General features: G+C 41.8%; 1 protein-coding gene across 2 annotated transcripts in view; it reads right to left on the bottom strand.

The window, feature by feature from the left end:
* The window catches only part of EFHC1 (EF-hand domain containing 1), a 60,708-nt gene that overhangs the window by 971 nt on the left and 36,467 nt on the right, over nucleotides 1-23,270 (bottom strand). For both annotated transcript variants that reach the window (XM_004285608.3, XM_033416252.2), the window contains 4 exons: nucleotides 22,468-22,608; nucleotides 18,823-19,036; nucleotides 18,327-18,474; nucleotides 656-866 (listed from right to left, as the gene is read on the bottom strand). In XM_004285608.3, coding sequence (XP_004285656.1) covers nucleotides 656-866; nucleotides 18,327-18,474; nucleotides 18,823-19,036; nucleotides 22,468-22,608 — 714 coding nt within the window. The remainder of the gene's footprint in view (nucleotides 1-655; nucleotides 867-18,326; nucleotides 18,475-18,822; nucleotides 19,037-22,467; nucleotides 22,609-23,270) is intronic.

The raw sequence follows: 23,270 nt of genomic DNA, 5'->3' as shown, positions 1-23,270 counted from the left end.
TTTCCTTACGTATCATTAAGAAGGACTACAGCATCACAATGTTCTTAATCAGTGAGAATGTCTCAATAACATTATCCACCATCGTTGGCAACGGTGGGAGAAAGTTTGTCCCGACTTCTAGGGGAACCATGGTCAAAGGGGTTTATAACGAAAAAGAGGTATGAAATGCCCTCTTCAGCTCCCTCATGGAAACTCTCGGAGAGGATCGTCCATGTCATCCCTCCACTGGCAGCTGACCATGGACCCCTACTGGCGGATGCTGCTGTCCAGGGCAGCGGTCACGCCCTCTCCCACGCCAGCCCTACTGATGGGCTAACGTAGGCTGTGAAGGTGTCAAAGGTTCCCACCATCCTGCTCAGTCCACCTTTTCAATCTGCCCTTGGCAGCCACCCTCCTTTAGCCCTGACATGGTTCACTGGCCGCTCTGTGCTGTCTGGCCCCTGCCCACTTAAAGAGATGCCCTACAGCAGCAGTTAGGAAAGGATGCCAATGCTAGAGTCGAGGGCAAATGCCATAATCAGGACCAAACAGCAGATCTGATGTGAACACCCCAAGTCTTCCCCAGTTAAAATGAAATACAAATGCAACTGCCTTTGGGAACGAGTGAGCGGTGCCCAGCCTCTGCAATCAACCCCGAACAGGAAATCCTACTCACCTCCTTAACCAAGGAATCATCAACTGGGAGGTGAAAAGAGTCACAGATTTTAAAGAACGTCTCCCTGTCCACATGTCCTGAAGCTTCCTTGTCATAAATTTGAAACATCTTGCAGATGTTGTCCCTGCACGGGTGATCTTTCCCTTGCCTCTGGATCGTGTCTATCAGGGCCTCCAGTTCCTGCACGCCTGGGTCCTCTTCCGTTTGCTGGCTGTGGAGAGAGGAGATGGATGGATGTGGTGTTTATTCTCGAATGGTCTTACCTCAGTGACCGAAGTTCTCACTTGGTGAAGTTGGGGGAAGCATCTGACGACAAACAGCTCTGATGCTGAGCCGATCAACACTTGCCTGCAGGGGCTGGCAGATGGCTGAGCTCACGGCAGGAACCTTGACTAGGCTCAGCCTCCCTTGCTGCCGTCTATTAAATCCCCGCAAAGAGCCAAATCTACCACCACTACCACCCCCAAGTCTGGTGTTTGTGGGAGTCGCATGATTGTCATCATCTATGTTACAGAATCTAAAAATAAATGTTTTAGAAACAGACTTAAAAGTAGTATGATGGGGACTTCCCTGGTGGCGCAGTGGTTGAGAGTCCGCCTGCCGATGCAGGGGACACGGGTTCGTGCTCTGGTCCGGGAAGATCCCACATGCCGCGGAGCGACTGGGCCCGTGAGCCATGGCCACTGAGCCTGCGCGTCCGGAGCCTGTGCTCCGCAACGGGAGAGGCCACAACAGTGAGAGGCCCGCGTACCGCAAAAAAAAAAAAGTAGTATGATGAAGAAATCAAAGAGGATCAAAAGGGAAACAAAATATCTAGAAGCAAAAATGGAAATACAGTTGACCCTTGAACAAAGCAGGGTTTGGGGCATCAACTCTTCACACAGTCAAAAATCTGCATATAACTTACGGAACCACATATTCGGAGGGCTGACTGTATCTGCAGATTCAACGCATTAAGGATTGTGTAGTAGTATAATACATATTTACTGAAAAAATGTGCATATAAGTAGATGACACAGTTCAAACCTGTGTTGTTCAAGGGTCCCTTGTACTACACACCAAAATTTATGGGATGCAGCAAAAGCAGTTCTAAGAGGGAAGTTCACAGTAATAAATGCCTACATTAAGAAAAAAGAGGGAGTTCCCTGGCGGACCAGTGGTTAGGACTTGGTGCTTTCACTGCTGTGGCCTGGGTTCAATCGCTGGTGGGGGACCAAAGATCCTGCAAGCCGCATGGCGCAGGCAAAATAAATAAATAATAGAAAAAAGAAAGATCTCACATAAACAACCTAGTTTATACCTCAAGGAACTAGAAAAAGAAAAAAACTAAGCCTGAAGTTAGCAGAAGAAAGGAAATAATAAAGATCAGAGCAGATATAAAGAGAGACTAGAAAAATTATAGAAAAGATCAGTGAAACTAAGAGCTGTTTTTTTAAAAAAGATAAACAACTGACAAACTTTTAGCTTGACCAATTTTTAAAAAAAGAGAAAAGACTTAAAATCAGAAATGAGAGGAGACATTACAACTAATACCACAGAAATACAAAGGGTTGGAAGAGACTACCATGAACAATTACACATCAACAGATTGGATAACCTGGAAGAAATGGATAAATTCCTGGAAACATACAACCTACCAAGCCTGAATCATGAAGAAATAGAAAATCTGAACAGACCAATAACAAGTAAGGAGATTTAATCAGTAGTCAAAAACCTCCCAACAAATAAAAGCCCAGGACCAGACAGTTTCATGGTGAATTGTACCAAACATTTAAAGAATTAATACCAATCCTTCTCAAACTCCTCCAAAAAAGTGAAGAGGAGGAAACACTCCCAAATTCGTACTACAAGGCCAGCATTACTTTGACATCAACACCAAACAAGGACACTACAAGAAAAGAAAATTACAGACCAATATCCCTGGTGAACACAAAAGTCCTCAACAAAACACTAGCATACTGAATTCAACAGCACATTAAAAGGATCGTACATCATGATCAAGTGGGATTTATCCTTACCATGCAAGGATGATTCAACATACACAAATCAATACACCACATTAACAGAATGAAGAATAAAAATCGTATGATCATCTCAATAAATACAGAAAAAGCATCTGACAAAATTCAATATTCTTTCATGATGAAAACTCTCAACAAATTAGGTATAGAAAGAATGTACCTCAATGTTATAAAGGCCACACATGACAAGCCCCCAGCTAACTTCATACCCAGTAGTGAACAAGACAATGATGCCCACTCTGTAAGATCAGGAACAAGACAAAGATACCTACTCTTGCCACTTCTATTCAACACAGACCTAGCCAGAGAAATGAGGCAAGAAAAAGAAATGAAAGGCATCCAAATAGGAAAGGAGGAAGTAAAACTTTGTTTCCAGATGACATGATCTTAATACCATATATTAGTCTTTAGAAAATGCTAAAGACTACCAAAAAACTGTTAGAAGTAATCAACAAATTCAGTATACAAAACCAACATACAAAAATTAGTTGCTTTTGAACTTCCCTGGTGGCACAGTAGTTAAGAATCCACCTGCCAGTGCAGGGGATATAGGTTCGAGCCCTGGTCCAGGAGGATCCCACATGCCGCAGAGCAACAAAGCCTGTGCGCCACAACTACTGAGCCTGCACTCCAGAGCCCGTGAGCCACAACTACTGAGCCTGTGTGCCACAACTACTGGAGCCCACACACTTAGAGCCCGTGCTCTGCAACAAGAGAAGCCACTGCAATGAGAAACCCGTGCACCGCAACAGAGTAGCCCCCACTCGCTGCAACTAAAGCCCGTGCGCAGCAACAAAGACCCAATGCAGCCCAAAATAAAATAAATAAAATTTATTTAAAAATTAGTTGCTTTTCTATATACTGACAATGAACTATCGAAAGAAAAATTAAGAAAACGATTTCACTTACAATAGCTTTTTAAAAATTACTTAGTAATAAATTTAACCAAGAAGGTGAAAGGCCTATACATTGAAAACTGTAAGACATTGATCAAAGAAACCGAAGAAGGCAAATGGAAAGATATTTTGTATTCTTGAATTGGAAGAATTAACACTGTTAAAATGTTCATACTGTGCAAAGCCATCTATAGATTCAATGCAATCCCCACCAAAATTCCAATGGCATTTTTCACAGAAATAGAAAAAAAATCCTAAAATTCATATGGAACTACGAAAAACAAAATAAAAACCCAAATAGCCAAAGCAATACTGAGAAAGAAGAACAAAGCTGGAGGCAACACACTTCCTGATTTCCAACTGTATTACAAAGCTATAGTAAGCAAATCAGTACGGAACTGCTATAAAAACAGACACATAGACCAAAGGAATAGAACAGAGAGCCCAGAAATAAGCCCACACATATATGGTCAACTAATCTTTAACAAGGGTGCCAAGAATACACAATGGAGAAAGGATAGACTTCAGTAAATGGTGCTGGGAAAACTGGATATCCACATGCAAAAGAATGAAACTGGGGGCGGAGTCAAGATGGCAGTGTGGGAAGACACAGAGTTCCTGTCTCCCCACAACTAGGGTGCCTGCTGGACGCTGGTGGGGGACCTTGATGCCCAAGGAGACAGGAAGAACCCCCAAGCGAACTGGTAGGACATCAGGGGACTGAGTGGGGAGGAGAAGTGGAGGCCAGACAGGATCAGAGCCCCTGAGGGGCGGCTGAGGAGGGGGGAGGGGTTCGCACACCTGGAGGCACCCTCAGGGGCTCAGATCGGTGGGGAGGGCACCCAGCATTTCCCCTGCCCAATGGGCCAGGGAAGTCTGCCCGACTCTCAGGCCAGGTCCTATGCCCTCAGAGGACCCCTGCAGGCCGAGGTGGCCCTGGGGGTGTAGGGGGAGAACAGGAGAGGCAGGTGGGAGAGACCCTCCAGGACCAGTGGGTGTCTGCCCCACCCACTCGAGCCCAGGAAGCCTACTGGGCTCCCAGGTGGGGTCCCCTGTCCTCTGAGACTGGAGGCAGGAGGGACGCCTGGGCCCCCTCTGTTGAGCCTAAGCCCCACCCCCAACAGCCTCCAGGACCTTTTCCAGCCCTGTGGGTCCTAAGCATAGGCCCTGCCCACCACCCAAACCCCACTCCTGTTTAGGCCCTGCCCTCCACAGCCAAGGCCTTTTCCACCTTTTTTTAAAAAAAATTTTATCCTCCTCTTTTTTACTATTGTGGTTCTGTTTTATCTTCTGGTTGTTGTTTCATCTATATTTTTATTTTTATATTCTTTCTAACATATCTGTTAGTTTCCTAGTCTAATTATATTTTTTACTTTGTTATTGTTCTCCTTTCTTTTGTTGCCACCCCGCACGGCTTGTGGGATCTTGGATCACGAGCCGGGGTTCAGGCCGAAGCTCCTGTGTGGGAGCTCTGAGTCTGAACCACTGGACTAACAGAGAACCTCAGACCCCAGGGAATACTTATAGGAGGGAGGTCTTCCGGAGGTCCTCATCTTGGCACCAAGACCCAGCTCTACCCAACAGCCTACAAACTCCAGTGTTGGAAGCCGCAGGCCAAACAACCAGTAAGACAGGAACACAATCCCACATATTAAAAAAAAAAAATGAGATGACAAAAAAATATGTCACAGATGAAGGAGCAAGGTAAAAACCTACAAGACCAAATAAATGAAGAGGAAATAGGCAATCTACCTGAAAAAGAATTCAGAGTAATGATAGTAAATGTGATCCAGAATCTCAGAAATATAATGGAGGAACGGATTGAGAAAATACAAGAAATGTTTAACAAAGATCTAGAAGAACTAAAGAAGAAACAGAGATGAACAACACAATAACTGAAATGAAAAATACACTAGAAGGAATCAATAACAGAATAACTGAGGCAGAAGAACGAATAAGTGAGCTGGAAGACAAAATGGTGGAAATAACTGCTGAGGAGCAGAATAAACAAAAAAGAATGAAAAGAATTGAAGACAATGTCAGAGACCTCTGGGACAACACTAAACGCACCAACATTCAAATTATAGGGGTCCCAGAAGAGGAGGAGAAAAAGAAAAAGGGGTCCCAGAAGAGGAGGAGAAAAGGAAATAACTGCTGAGGAGCAGAATAAACAAAAAAGAATGAAAAGAATTGAAGACAATGTCAGAGACCTCTGGGACAACACTAAACTCACCAACATTCAAATTATAGGGGTCCCAGAAGAGGAGGAGAAAAAGAGGAGGAGAAAAATCTGTGAGAAAATATTTGAAGAGATTATAGTTGAAAACTTCCCTAACATGGGAAAGGAAATAGTCACCCAAATCCAGGAAGCACAGAGAGTCCCATGCAGGATAAACTCTAGGAGAAGCACACCAAGACACATATTAATCAAACTAACCAAAATTAATTTCAAAGAAAAAACATTAAAAGCAGCAAGGGAAAAACAAAAAATAACATACAAAGGAATCCCCATAAGGTTATCAGCTGATCTTTCAGCAGAAACTCTGCAGGCCAGAAGGGAGTGGCAGGATATACTTAAAGTGATGAAAGGGAAAAACCTACAACCAAGATTACTCTACCCAGCAAGGATCTCATTCAGATTCGATGGAAAAATCAAAAGTTTTTCAGACAAGCAAAAGCTAAGAGAATTCAGCACCAACAAACCAGCTCTACAGCAAATGCTAAAGAAACTTCTCTAGGCAGGAAACACAAGAGAAGAAAAAGACCCACAAAAACAAACCAAAAACAGTTGAGAAAACGGTAACAGGAACATACATATTGATAATAACCCTGAATGTAAATGGATTAAATGCCCCAACCAAAAGACACAGACTGGCTGAATGGATACAAAAACAGGCCCATATATATGCTGTCTACAAGAGATCCACTTCAGACCTAGGGACACATACAGACTGAAAGTGAGGGGATGGAAAAAGATACTCCATGCAAATGGAAATCAAAAGAAAGCTGGAGTAGCAATACTCATATCAGATAAAATAGACTTTAAAATAAAGACTGTTACAAAAGATAAGGAAGGACAGTACATAATGATCAAGGGATCAATCCAAGGAGAAGATATAGCAATTGTAAATATTTATACACCCAACATAGGAACACCCCAATACCTAAGGCAAATGCTAACAACCATGAAAGGGGAAATCGACAGTAACACAATAATAGTAGGGGACTTTAACACCCCACTCACACCAAAGGACAGATCAAACAGAAAATAAATAAGGAAACACAACCTTTAAATGACACAACAGACCAGATAGGTTTAATTGATATTTATAAGAACATTCTGCCTGAAAGTAGCAGAATACACTTTCTGTTCAAGTGCACATGGAAGATTCTCCAGGATAGATCACATCTTGGGTCACAAATCAAGCCTCAGAAAATTTAAGAAAACTGAAATCATATCAAGCATCTTTTCTGACCACAACGCTATGAGACTGGGAATCAATTACAGGAAAAAAACTGTAAAAACACAAATACATGGAAGCTAAACAGTGCGCTACTAAATAACCAAGAGATCACTGAAGAAATCAAAGAAGAAATAAAAAAATACACAGAAACAAATGACAATGAAAACACGACAACCCAAAACCTATGGGACGCAGCAAAAGCAGTTCTAAGAGGGAAGTTTATAGCAATTCAATCTCACCTCAAGAAACAAGAAAAATCTCAAATAAACAATCTAACCTTACACCTGAAGCAACTACAGAAAGAAGAACAAAGAAAACCCAAAGTCAGTAGAAGGAAAGAAATAATAAAGATCAGAGCAGAAATAAAAGAAATAGAAACAAAGAAAACAATAGCAAAGATCAATAAAACAAAAAGCTGGTTCTTTGAGAAGATAAAATTGATAAACCCTTAGCCAGACTCATCAAGAAAAAAAGAGAGAGGACACAAATCAATAAAATTAGAAATGAAAAAGGAGAAATCACAACTGACACTGCAGAAATACAAAGGATTATAAGAGACTACTACAAACAACTATATGCCAATAAAATGGACAACCACGAAGAAATGGACAAATTCTTGGAAAGGTACAATTTTCCAAAACTGAACCAGGAAGAATTAGAAAGTATAAACAGACCTATCACAAGTAATTAAATTGAAACTGTAACTAAAAATCATCCAACAAACAAAAGTCCAGGACCAGATGGCGTCACACAGGCGAATTCTATCAAACATTTAGAGAAGAGCTAACACTGATCCTTCTCAAACTCTTCCAAAAACTTGCAGAGGGAGGAACACTCCCAAATTCATTCTACAAAGCCACCATCACCCTGATACCAAAACCAGAAAAAGATATCACAAAAAAAGAATATTACAGACCAGTATCACTGATGAAGACAGATGTAAAAATCCTGAACAAAATACTAGCTAACAGAATCCAACAACATATTAAAAGGATCATACACCATGATCAAGTGGGATTTATCCCAGGGATGCAAGGATTCTTCAGTATACTTAAGTCAATCAATGTGATATGCCATATTAACAAATTAAGGAATAAAAACCATATGATCATCTCAATAGATGCAGAAAAAGCTTTTGACAAAATTCAACACCCATTTATGATAAAAACTCTCCAGAAAGTGGGCATAGCTGGAACCTACCTCAACATAATAAAGGCCATATATGACAAACCCACAGCAAACATCATACTCAATGATGAAAAACTGAAAGCATTTCCGCTAAGATCAGGAACAAGACAAGGATGTCCACTCTCGCCACTATTATTCAACATAGTTCTGGAAGCCCCAGCCATGGCAATCAGAGGAGAAAAACAAATAAAAGGAATACAAATTGGAAAAGAAGAAGTAAAATTGTCACTGTTTGCAGATGACATGATACATAGAAAATCCTATACCACCAGAAAACTACTAGAACTAATCAATGAATTTGGTAAGGTTGCAGGATACAAAATTAATGCACAGAAATCTCTGGCATTCCTATACACTAACAATGAAAAATCAGAAAGAGAAATTGAGGAGACAATCCCGTTTACCACTGCAACAAAAAGAACAAAATACCTAGGAATAAACCTACATAAAGAGGTGAAAGACTTGTACTCAGAAAACTATAAAACACTAATGAAAGAAATCAAAGATGACAGAAACAGATGGAGAAATATACTATGTTCTTGGATTGGAAGAATCAATATTGCGAATATGACTATACTACCCAAAGCAATCTACAGATTCTATGCAGTCCCTATCAAACTAACGACGACATTCTTCACAGAATTAGAACAAAAAATTTTACTATTTGTATGGAGACACAAAAGATCCCGAATAGCCAAAGCAATCTTGAGAAAGAAAAATGGAGCTGGAGGAATCAGGCTCCCCGACTTCTGACTATCCTACAAAGCTACAGTAATCAAGACAGTATGGTACTGGCACAAAAACAGAAATATAGATCAATGGTACAGGACAGAAAGCCCGGAGACAGACCCACGCACATATGGTCACCTAATTTACGACAAAGGAGGTAAGAACGTACAATGGAGAAAAGACAGCCTCTTCAATAAGTGGTGCTGGGAAAACTGGACAGCTACATGTAAAAGAATGAAATTAGAACACTCCCCAACACCATACACAAAAATAAACTCAAAATGGATTAAAGACCTAAATGTACGATCAGACACTATAAAACTTAGAGGAAACATAGGAAAAACACTCTGACATAAACCACAGCAAGATCTTTTTTGACCCACCTCCTAGAGTAATGAAAATAAAAACAAAAATAAACAAATGGGACCTAATGAAACTTAAAAGCTTTTGCATAGCAAAGGAAAACATAAACAAGACAAAAAGACAACCCTCAAAATGGGAGAAAATATTTGCAAATGAAACAATGGACAAAGGATTAATCTCTAAAATATACAAACAGCTCATGGAGCTCAATATCAAAAAAACCAAATAATCCAATTAAAAAATGGGTGGAAGGCCTAAATAGACATTTCACCAAAGAAGATATACAGATGGTCAAGAGGCACATGAAAAGATGCTCAACATCACTAATTATTAGAGAAACTACAGTGAGGTATCACCTCACACTGGTCAGAATGGCCATTATCAAAAAATCTAGAACAGGGCTTCCCTGGTGGCGCAGTGGTTGAGAGTCCGCCTGCCGATGCAGGGGACGTGGGTTCGTGCCCCGGTCTGGGAGGATCCCACATGCCGCGGAGCGGCTGGGCCCGTGAGCCATGGCCGCTGAGCCTGCGCGTCTGGAGCCTGTGCTCCGCAACGGGAGAGGTCACAGCAGTGAGAGGCCCGCGTAACGCAAAAAAAAAAAATCTAGAACAATAAATGCCAGAGGGGATGTGGTGAAAAGGGAACCCTCCTGCACTGTTGGTGGGAATGTAAATTGATACAACCACTATGGAGAACAGTACAGAGGTTTCTTAAAAAACTAAAGTAGAACTACCATATGACCCAGCAATCCCACTACTGGGCATATGCCCTGAGAAAACCATAATTCAAAAAGAGACGTACGGGGCTTCCCTGGTGGCGCAGTGGTTGAGAGTCTGCCTGCCGATGCAGGGGACACGGGTTCGTGCCCCGGTCCAGGAAGATCCCACATGCCGCGGAGCGGCTGGGCCGTGAGCCATGGCCGCTGAGCCTGTGCGTCTGGAGCCTGTGTTCCGCAACGGGAGAGGCCACAACAGGGAGAGGCCCGCATACCGCAAAAAAAAAGAGAGACGTATGTACCACAACGTTCACTGAAGCACTGTTTACAATAGCCAGGATATGGAAGCAACCTAAACGTCCATCGACAGATGAATGGATAAAGAAGATGTGGCACATATATACAATGGAATATTACTCAGCCATAAAAAGAAACGAAACTGAGTTATCTGTAGTGAGGTGGATGGACCTAGAGTCTGTCATACAGAGTGAAGTAAGTCAGAAAGAGAAAAACAAATACTGTATACTAACACATACATATGCAATCTAAAAAAAAGTGGTACTGATGAACCTAGTGGCAGGGCAGGAATAAAGACGCAGACATAGAGAATGGACTTGAGGACATGGCGGGGGGCGGGGACAGAGGGGGAAGCTGGGGCAAAGTGAGAGTAACATCAACATGTAACAGTTAGCTAGTGGGAAGCAGCAGCATAGCACAGGGAGATCAGCTTGGTGCTTTGTGACGACCTAGAGGGGTGGGATAGAGGCTCAAGAGGGAGGGGATATGGGGATATATGTATGCATATGGCTGATTAACTTTGTTGTACAACAGAAACTAACACCGTATTGTGAAGCAATTATACTCCAATAAAGATCTATTTAAAAAAAAAAAAACTGCATCCCTATTTTATACAATTCAAAAAAATAAACTCAAAATGCATTGAAGACCTAAACGTAAGACCCGAAACTGTAAAACTCCTAGAAGAAAACATAGGAAAAAAGGTCCTTGACACTATTCTTGGCAAGGATTTTTTGGATATGACACCAAAAGCACAGGCAACAAAAAACAGAAATAAACAAGTAGGACTACATCAAACTAAAAAGCTTCTGCATGGAAAAGGAAATAATCGACAAAACAAAATAATCAACAGAGTGGGAGAAAATATTTGCAAACTGTCTTCGTCCATTCAGGCTGCTATAACAAAAAACTAGAGACTGGGTCGCTTATAAACAACAGAAATGTATTTATCACAGTTCTGGAGGCTAGAAGTCCAAGATCATGGCGCCACAGATTCCATGTGGTGGCTAGTGAGGGCTCTCTTCCTGATTCATGGCCAGTGCTTTCTCATTGTGCCCTTGAAAGGTGGAAGGGGGCTAGTCAGCTTCTGAGGCCTTCTTTATAAAGCCATTAATTACCTCCCAAAGGCTCCACCTCTTAATAACATCACATCAGGACATCAAAATGAATTCTGGGAGGACACAAACATTCAAACCATAGCACAAACCATATATCTGATAAGGCCTGAAGATCTGAAATATATAAGGAATTCACATGTATCAACAGCAAAAAACCCAAACAATTCGATTAAAAAATGGGCAGAACTAACGGGACATTTTTCCGAAGAGGACATACAAATGGACAATAGGTACAAGAAAAGATGCTCAGCATCGCTAACCATCAGGGAAATGGAAATCAAAACCACAGTCACACCTCTTAGGATAGCAATTCCCAACAGTGGTGGGAATTGGTGCAGCCACTATGGAAAACAGTAAAGAGGTTCCTCAAACAATTAAAAATAGAGCTACCATATGCTCCAACAATCCCACTTCTGGGTGTGTGTGTATATATATACATATATATATATATATATATATATATATATATATATGAAGGAAACAAAATTAGTATCCCAAAGAGACATCTGCACTCTCATGTTCTTTGTAGCATGATTCACAATAGCCAAGATATGGAAACAACCAAACTGTCCCTTGAGAGATGAACGGATTTAAAAAAGAAGTCCTGCCACTTGCAACAACATAAATGAACCTGAAGGACATTATGACTAGTGATTTTAGACATATTAAAAAATGCTGAACTCATAAAAACAGAGAGTGGAAGGGTGGTTGCCAGGGGCTGGAGAGTAGGGGGAAAAAGGAGATGTTGGTCAAAGGGTACACTCAGTTACAAGGTGAATAAGTTCTGGGGACCTAAGGCACAGCATTGTGACCATATAGTACTGTATACCTGAAATTTGCTAAGAGAGTAGATTTTAAGCATTCCCGCCACTCACCCACAAGAATAAATGGTAACTATGTGAGATGGTGGATGTGTTAACTGACTTGACTGTGATAATCACGTCACAATGTATATGTATATCAAATCATCACATTGTACGCTTTAAATATATACGGTTTTGTCAATTATACCTCAATAAAATTGGCAGAGGAGAAGTAGTATGATGAATTTGGAGCCAAGTTCCGGGATGACTGGTCTGGTCACTGTGTGCAATGGATTAAGGAAGAGCGTGGAGGTGGGCAGATGAGTCAGGAGGTGCTGTGGGTGCCTCAGCAAACACTGGTGGGTACCTGCCCAATATTCACCCTCTCCTTTTTCCTAACAGAGCCCTCACTTTGTCTGGAGCAGCAATCAGGAGCGGCCGAGTGATACAGCCCAGACAATGAGATGTAAGGAGAAGTTGCTAGGTGGTGCTTCTGGATAAGCCCTTTAAAAAGAGGAAAGACATGGCAAGATTGGCTTTTCAGTCTCTTACCCCTTTGTCCTTCCCCTCTTCCTGCCTGGAATATAGATGCAGTGCTGGAAATGGAACATTCACTTGTAACCACAGAGAGAAAAGCATGAGGACAAAAGCTACTTGCTCAGAATATCTGAGGAGAGAGAGAAGTCAGGTCTCTGTTGGGCTGGGAAAGCTCTGGACCACTGACCTCCAGACATTGTGTTCCATAAGAAAACATAAAACTCCACTGGGTTAAGCTAACATAAATTTGTTTCTGTTATTACTGCTGCTGTTGTTAAGTTCAGATAAATGCAATTCCAAACTGACTGAGTGCTTTAAATTAGGAAATGGTGGTGAGAATGAAAAGAAGTCAGAGGCAAGAGATATTGTAGAATAAAATAAAAGAACTTAGCAGCATATTGAATATGGTGCAGAATAGAAGAGGAGGTTTCAAATCAAGGTAAATGGAGCCTTGAGGTGACCAAGAGAAAGAGGGGAGCTGACATTCACTGCTTGCCTCCTGTGTGCCAGACACCAGGCTGGTGCTTTACACACATTATCACAACTCACTGTCATCGCCACTTGATGAGACAGATGAACAGAAAGAAGGAAGAAGGATGAAGGAACAGCAGGTGTGCCAGGAAGGTGAAGACAACAGTGGTCTCATTTTTAGCTGTACGAAGTGAGAGGTGCTGGTGGCTCAGATGCATGGAGACCCATCGAGCAGGCAGACAGGAGTCTGGGAGCAGAATCAGGAGAACGTCAGGATGGAGAGCGACTTATTCAGATACTCTACGATGTGATGAGATCGTCCAGAGTTTAGAGAAAGAGAACAGGAGGACCAAAACCAGAACCTTGAGAAACACCAACCTAGTAGACAGAAATAGGAAAAAGAACAAGCTTCCAGGGAAGTAGGAGGAGTATCAGAGACTCTGACTTTCTAGAACTCAAAAGAAAGGGTTTCAAAAAGGGGGTGGTAAAGAGTAATTTACATTATATGTAGATCAGAAAGGCTCAACACTAGACCAGGGGGTTGGCCCAGAGGCCAAAGCCAGCCGGCAGCCTGTTTTTCTAAATAAAGTTTAATCAAAATACAGCTACACCTACTCATTTACACATTGTCTATGGCTGCTTTCACCCCACGGGTGCACAGCTGAGTAGTTACAACAGAGATTCTGGTATGGCCTACAAACCTGAATTATTTACTACTTGTAGCAAAAAAGTCTGCCAACCTCTGCCCTAGACAGTGAGCTCCTATTCCCTCACCTGGCTGCCTAGATGTTTATTAAAGTCTGGCATATGGTGCAGGCGCCAGTATCACTGAATTAATGAATAAATGACAAGAGACCATTAGATTGGAAAACAATCAGTAACCTCAAGTAAACAACTTCTGAAGAGTGTCTGGATACGAGAGCAGTCAGAGAGGAGGCGGTGACAGACACAAAAGAATTAAATTTGGAGAAATGGGAGCTACTTAGCTGTGACAAGAAGGTAAAGAGATAAGTAAAGAAACACTCTAAGGTGAAGAGTAGGAAAACAGAAGCAGCTCACACTGGATCACTGGGTCTGCCTGAGACCATCTGCAAAGTGAATATGGAGGCGCTTGGGGCTTCAAGAAAATGGAAAAGAAAGTGAGAATATTTGGAAATGCCTATATGGGAAAAATTGCTGGAAGTGAAAAAGAGAGGATGAAAAGGATCGTCGAGCAGGGGAGGAGGGTCCTCCTGAAGCTGAAGAGCACAGACGGGCAAGTCAACCAAACAAGGACAAGATATGCGAACACACGGGTGTTCATGCTCTTCACACGGGGAGGGTTTGTGCAGAGGAGTGGGCTTATGAGCAATCTGTTATCTGTAAGTCTGAGTTCAGTGTACAGCAATGAAGACACAAGCCTGAAAAGAACTTCAGATGAAGTCAATACTCCAACCACTTGTGCACTGTTTTAATCTTCCAGCTCAGAGAAGGAAGATGGCTAACTGCAAATTTCATCATCCTGTAACTAACACTTGATATAAAAAGTTCTCAGGCCTGACAAGTACTCAGGATCCCTTTTCATTATTCTTAGCAATGATTACTCAAATACAGGATTTGTATTTCCTTAGAGCATGACCTTTGTATTCATATCACCTTCAAGCATCTTCTCTCATTCACCTCTCTGACCCATCACAAGAGAAGAGGGGTAAAGTGAGGATCAACACAAGGATAGCCATGGATTTCTTAACCCAGAACTTGAATTTCTCTTTATCTTATTCTAAGACACCAATACCTTCTCTTGACCCCACTTCGCCGGCCAGCTACTCCCCCATTTTTCTGTTCCCCTTTGCACCAACTTCCTCAAGAGGGGGCTATACTTCCAAGCTCGAATTCCTCTCCTCCCATTCTCTTAAGCCCACTCCCGCCCCTCCTATTCCAGTGGAAGTCTGCACTGAGGTCCCCAGTGTCCCCTACACATTGCTAAATCCCCATGTGACACAATGAATCACTGTCTTCCTTGATTTGCAGGCAATTCTTGTTTTTGCAAGGCTCAGATATGCATGAATTTCACTTACCACCATCTGGTTAAACAACCCAGTCCCTCAACAACACAGTTCAAATTTCAGTTAGTAACTGTGAGTAACTGCCTCAAGTGCAAATTGTCAGATTTTCAGTCCACGAATCATTACACAAATAATAGATGTGCATCACAATCAGCGACAATCATATCACTTCTTTGAAAGTCTGTCAGTGACTGATCACTGGGCATCTGTTTTTCAAGTCACACACAGACAGCAAAGTGTGTAGCTTATGTTGCCTCCTTTTCTCTAAAGGATAAACTCAAGTGACATTTTACAAAAATGGATAACTGAAGAGAGAACTGGTCAACAAAGATGAGAGCGTGGCAAAGAAACCAAAAGAGGTAGAGCTAGAAGCAGAATTCAAGTCAAACACAACGGAGTTAGAGAAGAAATAGCTGACCGTGGGAATGCTGACACTGCTGTGGTTTAAGAGACTCTCGATGTGCAGGCAGAGGACCCTAGCAAAGGCTGGCTTATTGACATAAATGAGGGAAGTGGTCGTAACGAAAAGGATGAAGACACATGCCTTGGAGCAACTAAGCCCGTGCACCACAACTACTGAGCTTGCACTCTAGAGCCCTCGAGCCACAACTACTGAAGCCCATGCACCTAGAGCCCATGCTTTGCAGCAAGAGAAGCCACTGCAATGAGAAGCCCGCACACCGCAACGAAGACCCAATGTAGCCAAAAAAAGAAAAAAAAGGATGAAGATATCCCAGATGCCAGCAAACAAAAAACTTCACATTAAAAGAACTCTGAGATATTTCACTCATTAAAGGAACTCTAGGATGTATTTCGCAGCATTGAAAGCAAAAATAATAAAATGTTGGAAGTCAATCCAAACTTGGAAAGGAATATGACAATTTGCCGAGGCACAGAAAAGACGTTCACTCTGTATCATAAGTTACATGACAAGAAGGCAAGCACTGTTCCAACTACTCTTAATATGCTTTTTATAAAGAAATAAAACACTTTTAATTCTCAATGTTGCCAATGTCTTAAATTACAGTGCACTAATAAAACTCAATTTTACTATTTTTCATTTCCCTATACATTTATAACCATCAGAGCTTTTCATGTTTTGACAAAAATTTTTTAAAGTTGCAGAACAGCAGTAAATTTTCCCATTGGTGCTGAGATTGTTCTCATGGTCACGTTTACAGTCCCTACTGTGCAAAAGGGGACAGCCTGGATTCAGGACACCACACCCACTTGGTTTTCTTCCTGCCTCACTAGTCGTCCTGCTCAGTTTCTCTTCCCAACTCAGTGCTGGAGAACCCCAGAGCGCAATCCTTGGAGCTATTCTCTCTTCTTTGTCTATAATGACTACCTGAGAGATTTCACCCAGTCTCATGGCTGAAAATATCATCTATATGCCCACAACTCCCACAGCCCCAGACCTCTCACCTGAGCTCCAGATTTATATATCCAACAGCCCGTTTGATCTCTCTACTTGAGTATCTAATAGGTACCTTAAACCTAGTACATTGGACTTCCCTGGTGGCGCAGTGGTTAAGAATCCGCCTGCCAATGCAGGGGACATGGGTTTGGAGCCCTGGTCGGGGAAGATCTCCAGACCCATGGAGCAACTAAGCTCGTGCGCCACAACTACTGAGCTTGTGCTCTAGAGCCTGTGAGCCACAACTACTGAGCCCGCGAGCCACAACTACTGAAGCCCGCGCACCTACAGTCCATGCTCTGCAACAAAAGAAACCACTGCAACGAGAAGCCTGCACACTGCAACGAAGAGTAGCATCCTCTCGCCGCGACTAGAGAAAGCCTGTGTGCAGCAATGAAGACCCAACGCAGCCAAAAAATAAATTAAATTAAATAAAAATTAAAAAACAAAACGAAAAAAAAAAAACCCTAATATATCCCAAACTGAAATCCCTCCTGCCTCCGCCCTGCCAGAAAAAACCCTCCCCTACCCACAGTAGACTTCTTCCCCATCTCAGTTGGTGGCAACTCCTTTCCAGCTGCTCAGGCCAAAAACCTTAGTCATCCTTACCTACTCTCTTATCTCCCCTATATCATCTGTCTGAATCCTTATTAGCTCTACCTTAAAATATACCCCAAATCAGACCACTTCTCCCCACCTTCACGGATACTACCCTGGTCCATGCACCGTCATCTCTTGCCTAGATCACTGCCACATTCTCCTAACTAATCTCCCTCTGAATCTATTCTTAACACAACAGCCCCTTCTTTTAAAACACATGTCAAATGGTGCCCCTCCTCTACTCGGAAGCCCCATGGTGGCTCTCGCTTTCACTCAGAGGAAAGCCACCACCCTTCCAGAGACCTAGCAGGTCCTACACAACCTGGGCCCTTGCTAACTTCCTACCTCCAGCTTCTGCTTCTCTTCCTCACTCCTCCACTGCCGCCACTCACCGGCCTACTTCTTGCCAGTGTTACCTGTGTGCTCCAGGTGTGCTAATACGTAGGGTCTTAGCACTCACTGCTCCCTCTTCCTGGAAAGCTCTCCCGCCACACGTCAACGCAGCTGACTCCTTTACCTTCACGTGTCTGCTCAGTGCCACCTTCTCAAGGTGTGACCACCTCCCCCAACCAACTGCAACCCACCCTCACCTTCCAGAACCCTTATCACCCTTGTTTTGCTCCACTTTCCCACAGCACTCATCACCCAACACACTGCATAACTAACTTACTGGTGCTGTTTATTAGCTATCTCCCGCTGCTTAGAGGGTCAACTCCATGAGGGCAGCAACTTCTGGTCTATTTTGTTTACTGATAAAAGCCTAAGGGCCTAGTGATAGTGTCTGATACATATAAGGCACTCAATAATTATTTGCTAAATATATGAAGTTGAAAAGTTCTAAGTTACTAGTTATTATATTGGACCCAGGTAACCTAGGTTGTCTAAGACCTTCCATTGGTGAGGGAAATCTGAAAATCTAAAATGTGATCATCCGTTCATTTTAAGAACTGCTTCCTGAATATCTCATTGTGCCAAAGCCAAAATGGACCTTAGGTGGTCAAACATACTTGTCCAATTCTGGTGCAGGGGCTTCTTGCTTTCGAACACGGCTCTGAATTGACAGGAGTGCTTCTGGTGAATACTGGGCAGCATTGCTCTCCATGTATTTCAGAACACAGTCGTCTGTATCAAGGATGACGAACCGGTGGCCAAACACTGGGGAAAGGGTAGAAATACACTTTGCCTGGTTATGTTCTTATCAGGCAACTGAGAGTAAAAATTCACAGATATGTATTTGTGACCTAGACTAATGAACTTTCAGTTGCTCTCTAAACTAATATGCACTAGTTCGCTCGGTGTTTAGGGAGCTCAGAGGTTCCATCTACAGCCAACAAATGCAACCAATTTACAGTTTAATTGATAAAGGAGATTTATACACTATACCACATGTACAGCTGGACTGCAGACTAACTGCTTCCTACAAGGGTTAACTGAATTAAATTCCCAATAAGAAGAACCCATTCACTTGGCCAGAAAGAGAGCCTAAACTGTGTTGAGACTTACCCTCAATCACAGCACCAATGAAGAAGTCACTGGGGCTATAATAGATGGGGTTTTCCACCGAGGAGCCTGGTTTGACAACTTTAGTTCTGCCAAGATACTTGCCCCCAATGATACCAGAATTGCGAACAGGAGGCTCAAAGATACTGATCATGTCAGTGGCTAGAAAATAAGAGAAGACAAATCGGCGGTCTTTGTCTTCTGGGATGGGGGATTCCTGGAAAGGTGAAGAAAAGAGGATATTACGAAGGTACGTGATTTACGCAGAAGCCTCAAACTGAAATATCTACGGGGACTAGGGTACAATATAAGCCTAACATATGAAGTATAATATAAATGAACAGTATGGGGTGGGGCTCCGGGGGCCGGGAAAGGACATACCTCATCTAAGGAAGGCTGCTGCCATGTGGGAATGAATATAGGCCCAATGTTGCTAGATCCAATTTTTCATGAGAAAACAGAAATCTGGATTACTATATAAAAACCCTGACTTTAAAATGTTGACTTCAACACTTTAAAAGCACCAGGCAGGCCAAAGAAAACATATAGGCTACATTCTGTCCACAGGCTGCCAGTCTGAAACCTCGTGGCTGACATTATGTTCAACTTCGAGGACACTAAAGTGATTATGCAAAGCTTATGCCTTTAAACAAATCCATTTTTATACATAATTTAAAAAAGAAAATTTAAGAAGGGAGGAAAGAGTAATATGTCATAGAGTTGAAGTGATTCTGAGAAACTACGTTGTTAAGACTTTTCCTAAATCAAATCACCGAGAAACAAATTCCAGACTGAACAAGCCTAAATACAGACATGCTTATTCTTGACTAAAATCCTCTCACATCACAATTTCAGCACACACCTTCTCATTCAGACCATGGAATTATTTGTGTCATAATTTCTCATTTAGTTGAGAAAGTCATTGGATTTCCTCTTAGTAAAATAATTTCCTCATACCATTCCCTAACTGACAGTCTCCAAACTTTTTTTGTTGAACACCCTTATAATAAAAAAAATTTTTTTTTAACAAATAAAAATAAAATCACATCATTCCTCTCCTCTCAAACCTCCAGAGGATTCCCATCACACTTAGAATAAAATAAAGTTCTGAGCAGGACTACAGGCACGGGTGTACAAGGGGGTTGGGAGCAATAGCTCACCCTGGCAGGAAGGAGTATTTAAAAATTTTTTAAAAATTGTTTTTGCCATTTTATTTTGAAATAAGTTTATCAGACTTACAGAAAAGTTGCATAGTTGAGAATTCTCGTAAGCCCATCACCAAGCCTCACCTAACAGTAATATCTTACATAATCATAGCACAGTTATCAAACCCAGAAAATGATGGTATAATGCTTTAAATAAACTACTGTCCTTATTCAAATTTCACCTGTTTTCCACTTATGTTCTTTCTCTGTTTCAGGATCCTATACTGCATTAGTTGTTATTTCTCTTCAATCTCATCCAATTTGTGACAGTTCCTCAGTCTGCTCTTGTCTTTCATGACCCTGACATGAGTACTGGTCAATTATTTTGTTGACTGTCCCTCATGCATCTCACTTTTGCATCTTTGGCAAAAATACCACAGGGGGAAAAAAAAAAAAAACCACGTCCACCTCTGTGCATACCAAGGAGTTCATGATAACAAAACATCTTTTTATTGGTTATGTTGAACTTGATCACTTGGTTAAGAAGATGCCTGGTGGGTTTCTCCCCTGTAAAGTTACCATCTTTCCCTTTGCAGTTAGTAAATATCTTGAGGGAGATACTTTGAAACCATGAAAATCTTGTTTCTCCTCAAAGGTTTTCCCACTAATTTTAGCATCCGTTGATGGACCTTGTCAGCAACAAGGACTGCTGAGGTGTGTGCTTAATGGTAATTTTCTATTGCACTCTTCTCTTCTCCATTTGTTCATTGAAATTCTACTGTATGATAATCTCCAGGTCCATCATGTTGCTGCAAATGGCATTATTTCATTCTTTTTTATGGCTGAGTAGTAGTCCATTGTATGTACGTATGTGTGCCTGTATGTGTGTGTATATACATACATATATACATATATATGCCACAACTTCTTTATCCATTTATCTGTCAATGGACATTTAGGTTGCTTCCATGTCTTGCCTGTTGTAAATAGTGCTGCTATGAACATTGGGGTGCATGTACCTTTTCGAATTATATTTTTCATTAGGTTGAGCGCTAGTCCTGCCTCTGTCTAAGCAGTTAAGACCTGGGACACACCAATTAGTCTCTGATTCTTATGTTTTGAAACATAAAATGAGTATATTATATTGCCTGACTCACAGATAGTGTATGTGTAAATAAATTCATTTACCCATTCATCCAACAGTTATTGAGTGCCTACAAAGTCTAAAGAGACATGACCCCTGCTCTCAAGGAGTTCATAGTTACTATGTCATAATTCAACAAACCTCTTGAACTTTAACAGTAACTCAAAGAACTTAGCAACAATGCAAAACCTTCATTAATCAGAATTCTTAACGTATGGAGTGTTCTAGTTGACCTAGAATTTGCTAGAACTCCCTTGTTTCAAAGCTTTTTCAATATTTAAAAAATACATTAGTCAACTATGGTCTCATTTAATTTTTATTTTTTCAAATACATTTCTATTCCCAGAGTAACTTATTTCAATTTCTATTTATGTCTATATTTCTAAATAAAATGGTTATATTTCTATTTCTGCTTTTTTTTCTATTTTTAAAGACATTATCCTTTGAATTCTTATCAGTAACTTGCTTCAGGTAATTCAGCCAGTGAGTGGAACACTCAGGATTTGAATTTATGTCTGTTTCCAAACCTCTTAGCCACTAGCCATATGACCTCTCAAAGTTCACATCTATTAAATTAGTATGATTCCATTTGTTACATTTAATGAATATAAAATACATCAAGCTAGATATCACCAATGATAAAAATTAGTAAGACTTGGTCCCTACCCTCAAGAAAATCACAGTTCACTGGAAAGGCACAAAAATAGATAATTTGAATGTAAGTCAAGCTTTCATAATTGCTTAATAAAAAAGGCCAAAATGCCTGTCAAAATTTGAGGGATAGAGAGATTAATGATTTAAGAAAGACTGTGAGGGCAGATAGGACTTGAGCTAGGTCTTGGTTCAGGGGCACCATACTTAATACTATCCAACCTGCCTGGAGGTTGGAACCAATGGTTGTTTAAATAAACACATAACTCTGACAGCTGTTACTCTAGAGCTTACAGACAAAACGGACAACTATGCACAGTACTGAGACAGAACAGAATCTTAGGATATAAAAATTGTCCTTGGGGCTTCCCTGGTGGTGCAGTGGTTGGGAGTCTGCCTGCCGGTGAGGGGGACGCGGGTTCGGGCCCTGTTCCGGGAGGATTCCGCATGCTGCGGAGCGGCTGGACCCATGCGCCGCAGGTACTGAGCCTGCGCTCCGGAGCTGGCGAGCCACAACTACTGAGCCCGTGTGCCACAACTGCTGAAGCCCATGCACCTAGAACCTGTGCTCCACAGCAGAGGCCTGTGCACCACAACGAAGAGTGGCCCCTGGTCACAACTAGAGAGGGCCCCCGTGCAGCGGCGAAGACCCAGTGCAGCCAAAAATAAAGTAAATTAAATAAATTAAAAAACAAAAATTGTCCTCACCAGTGCAGCCAAATAACGAAGCACCTTGTTCTCATTCATCAGCATTTTAATAACATCTTTTTTTGGAGGTTTTGGAATGAGCGCAAAGCAATTCTGAGCAGAGTCTTCAACTAATCCATAACCGTTATAGGGAGGTAATTCCTGAAGAAACACAGAAAGCAAGAAATAAAGCAGATGCTCCGTGTTCTAAAAATTAAAGGTAACTGTAAGTTTCTTTTTAAAATCTAGAAAACATTTATTTAAAAGCAATTTCTACATATACAAATGTAATCAGAAAAAAATAACATATCACATACTCCATTCCTCTTTATAGATTTTACACCATGATCACTGCTCATAAAAGTGACTGATGATGCTACAAAGTAACCCTCAGGGCTGGATTTAATCTATCACTGATGTCCACTGACCCCTTACTGCCAAAGCAGAGCCTGGCCCTGCTCCCAGCCCCAATCCTGGCCCCTGTGGCCCTCCAGCACGGTGAAGCCCATGGGTCTGTCTGTGACTTCTTTGTCTGGGGTGTGGGTCTCAGCCTGGCAGATCTGGAAACTGTTTTCTCAATTCACCCAAAGTGGGCACGTGTGTGTGTCGGAGGTAGGGGTAAGGTGGGGGTGTCAGGACTTGGTTCATGCTACTTACTTCCGAGTTACCTCCGTATTTCTAATATTTTAATTTCTTTTTAAAAAAATTTTAATTTTATTTATTGATTTTTGGCTGCGTTGGGTCTTCGTTGCTGCGCGTGGGCTTTCTCTAGTTGCAGTGAGCGGGGGCTACTCTTCGTTGCAGTGCACAGGCTTCTCATTGCA

The sequence above is a fragment of the Orcinus orca genome, chromosome 10 (assembly GCF_937001465.1).
Source record: "Orcinus orca chromosome 10, mOrcOrc1.1, whole genome shotgun sequence".
NCBI lineage: Eukaryota > Metazoa > Chordata > Mammalia > Artiodactyla > Delphinidae > Orcinus > Orcinus orca.
This window is presented reverse-complemented; position numbering and strand designations above follow the sequence as displayed.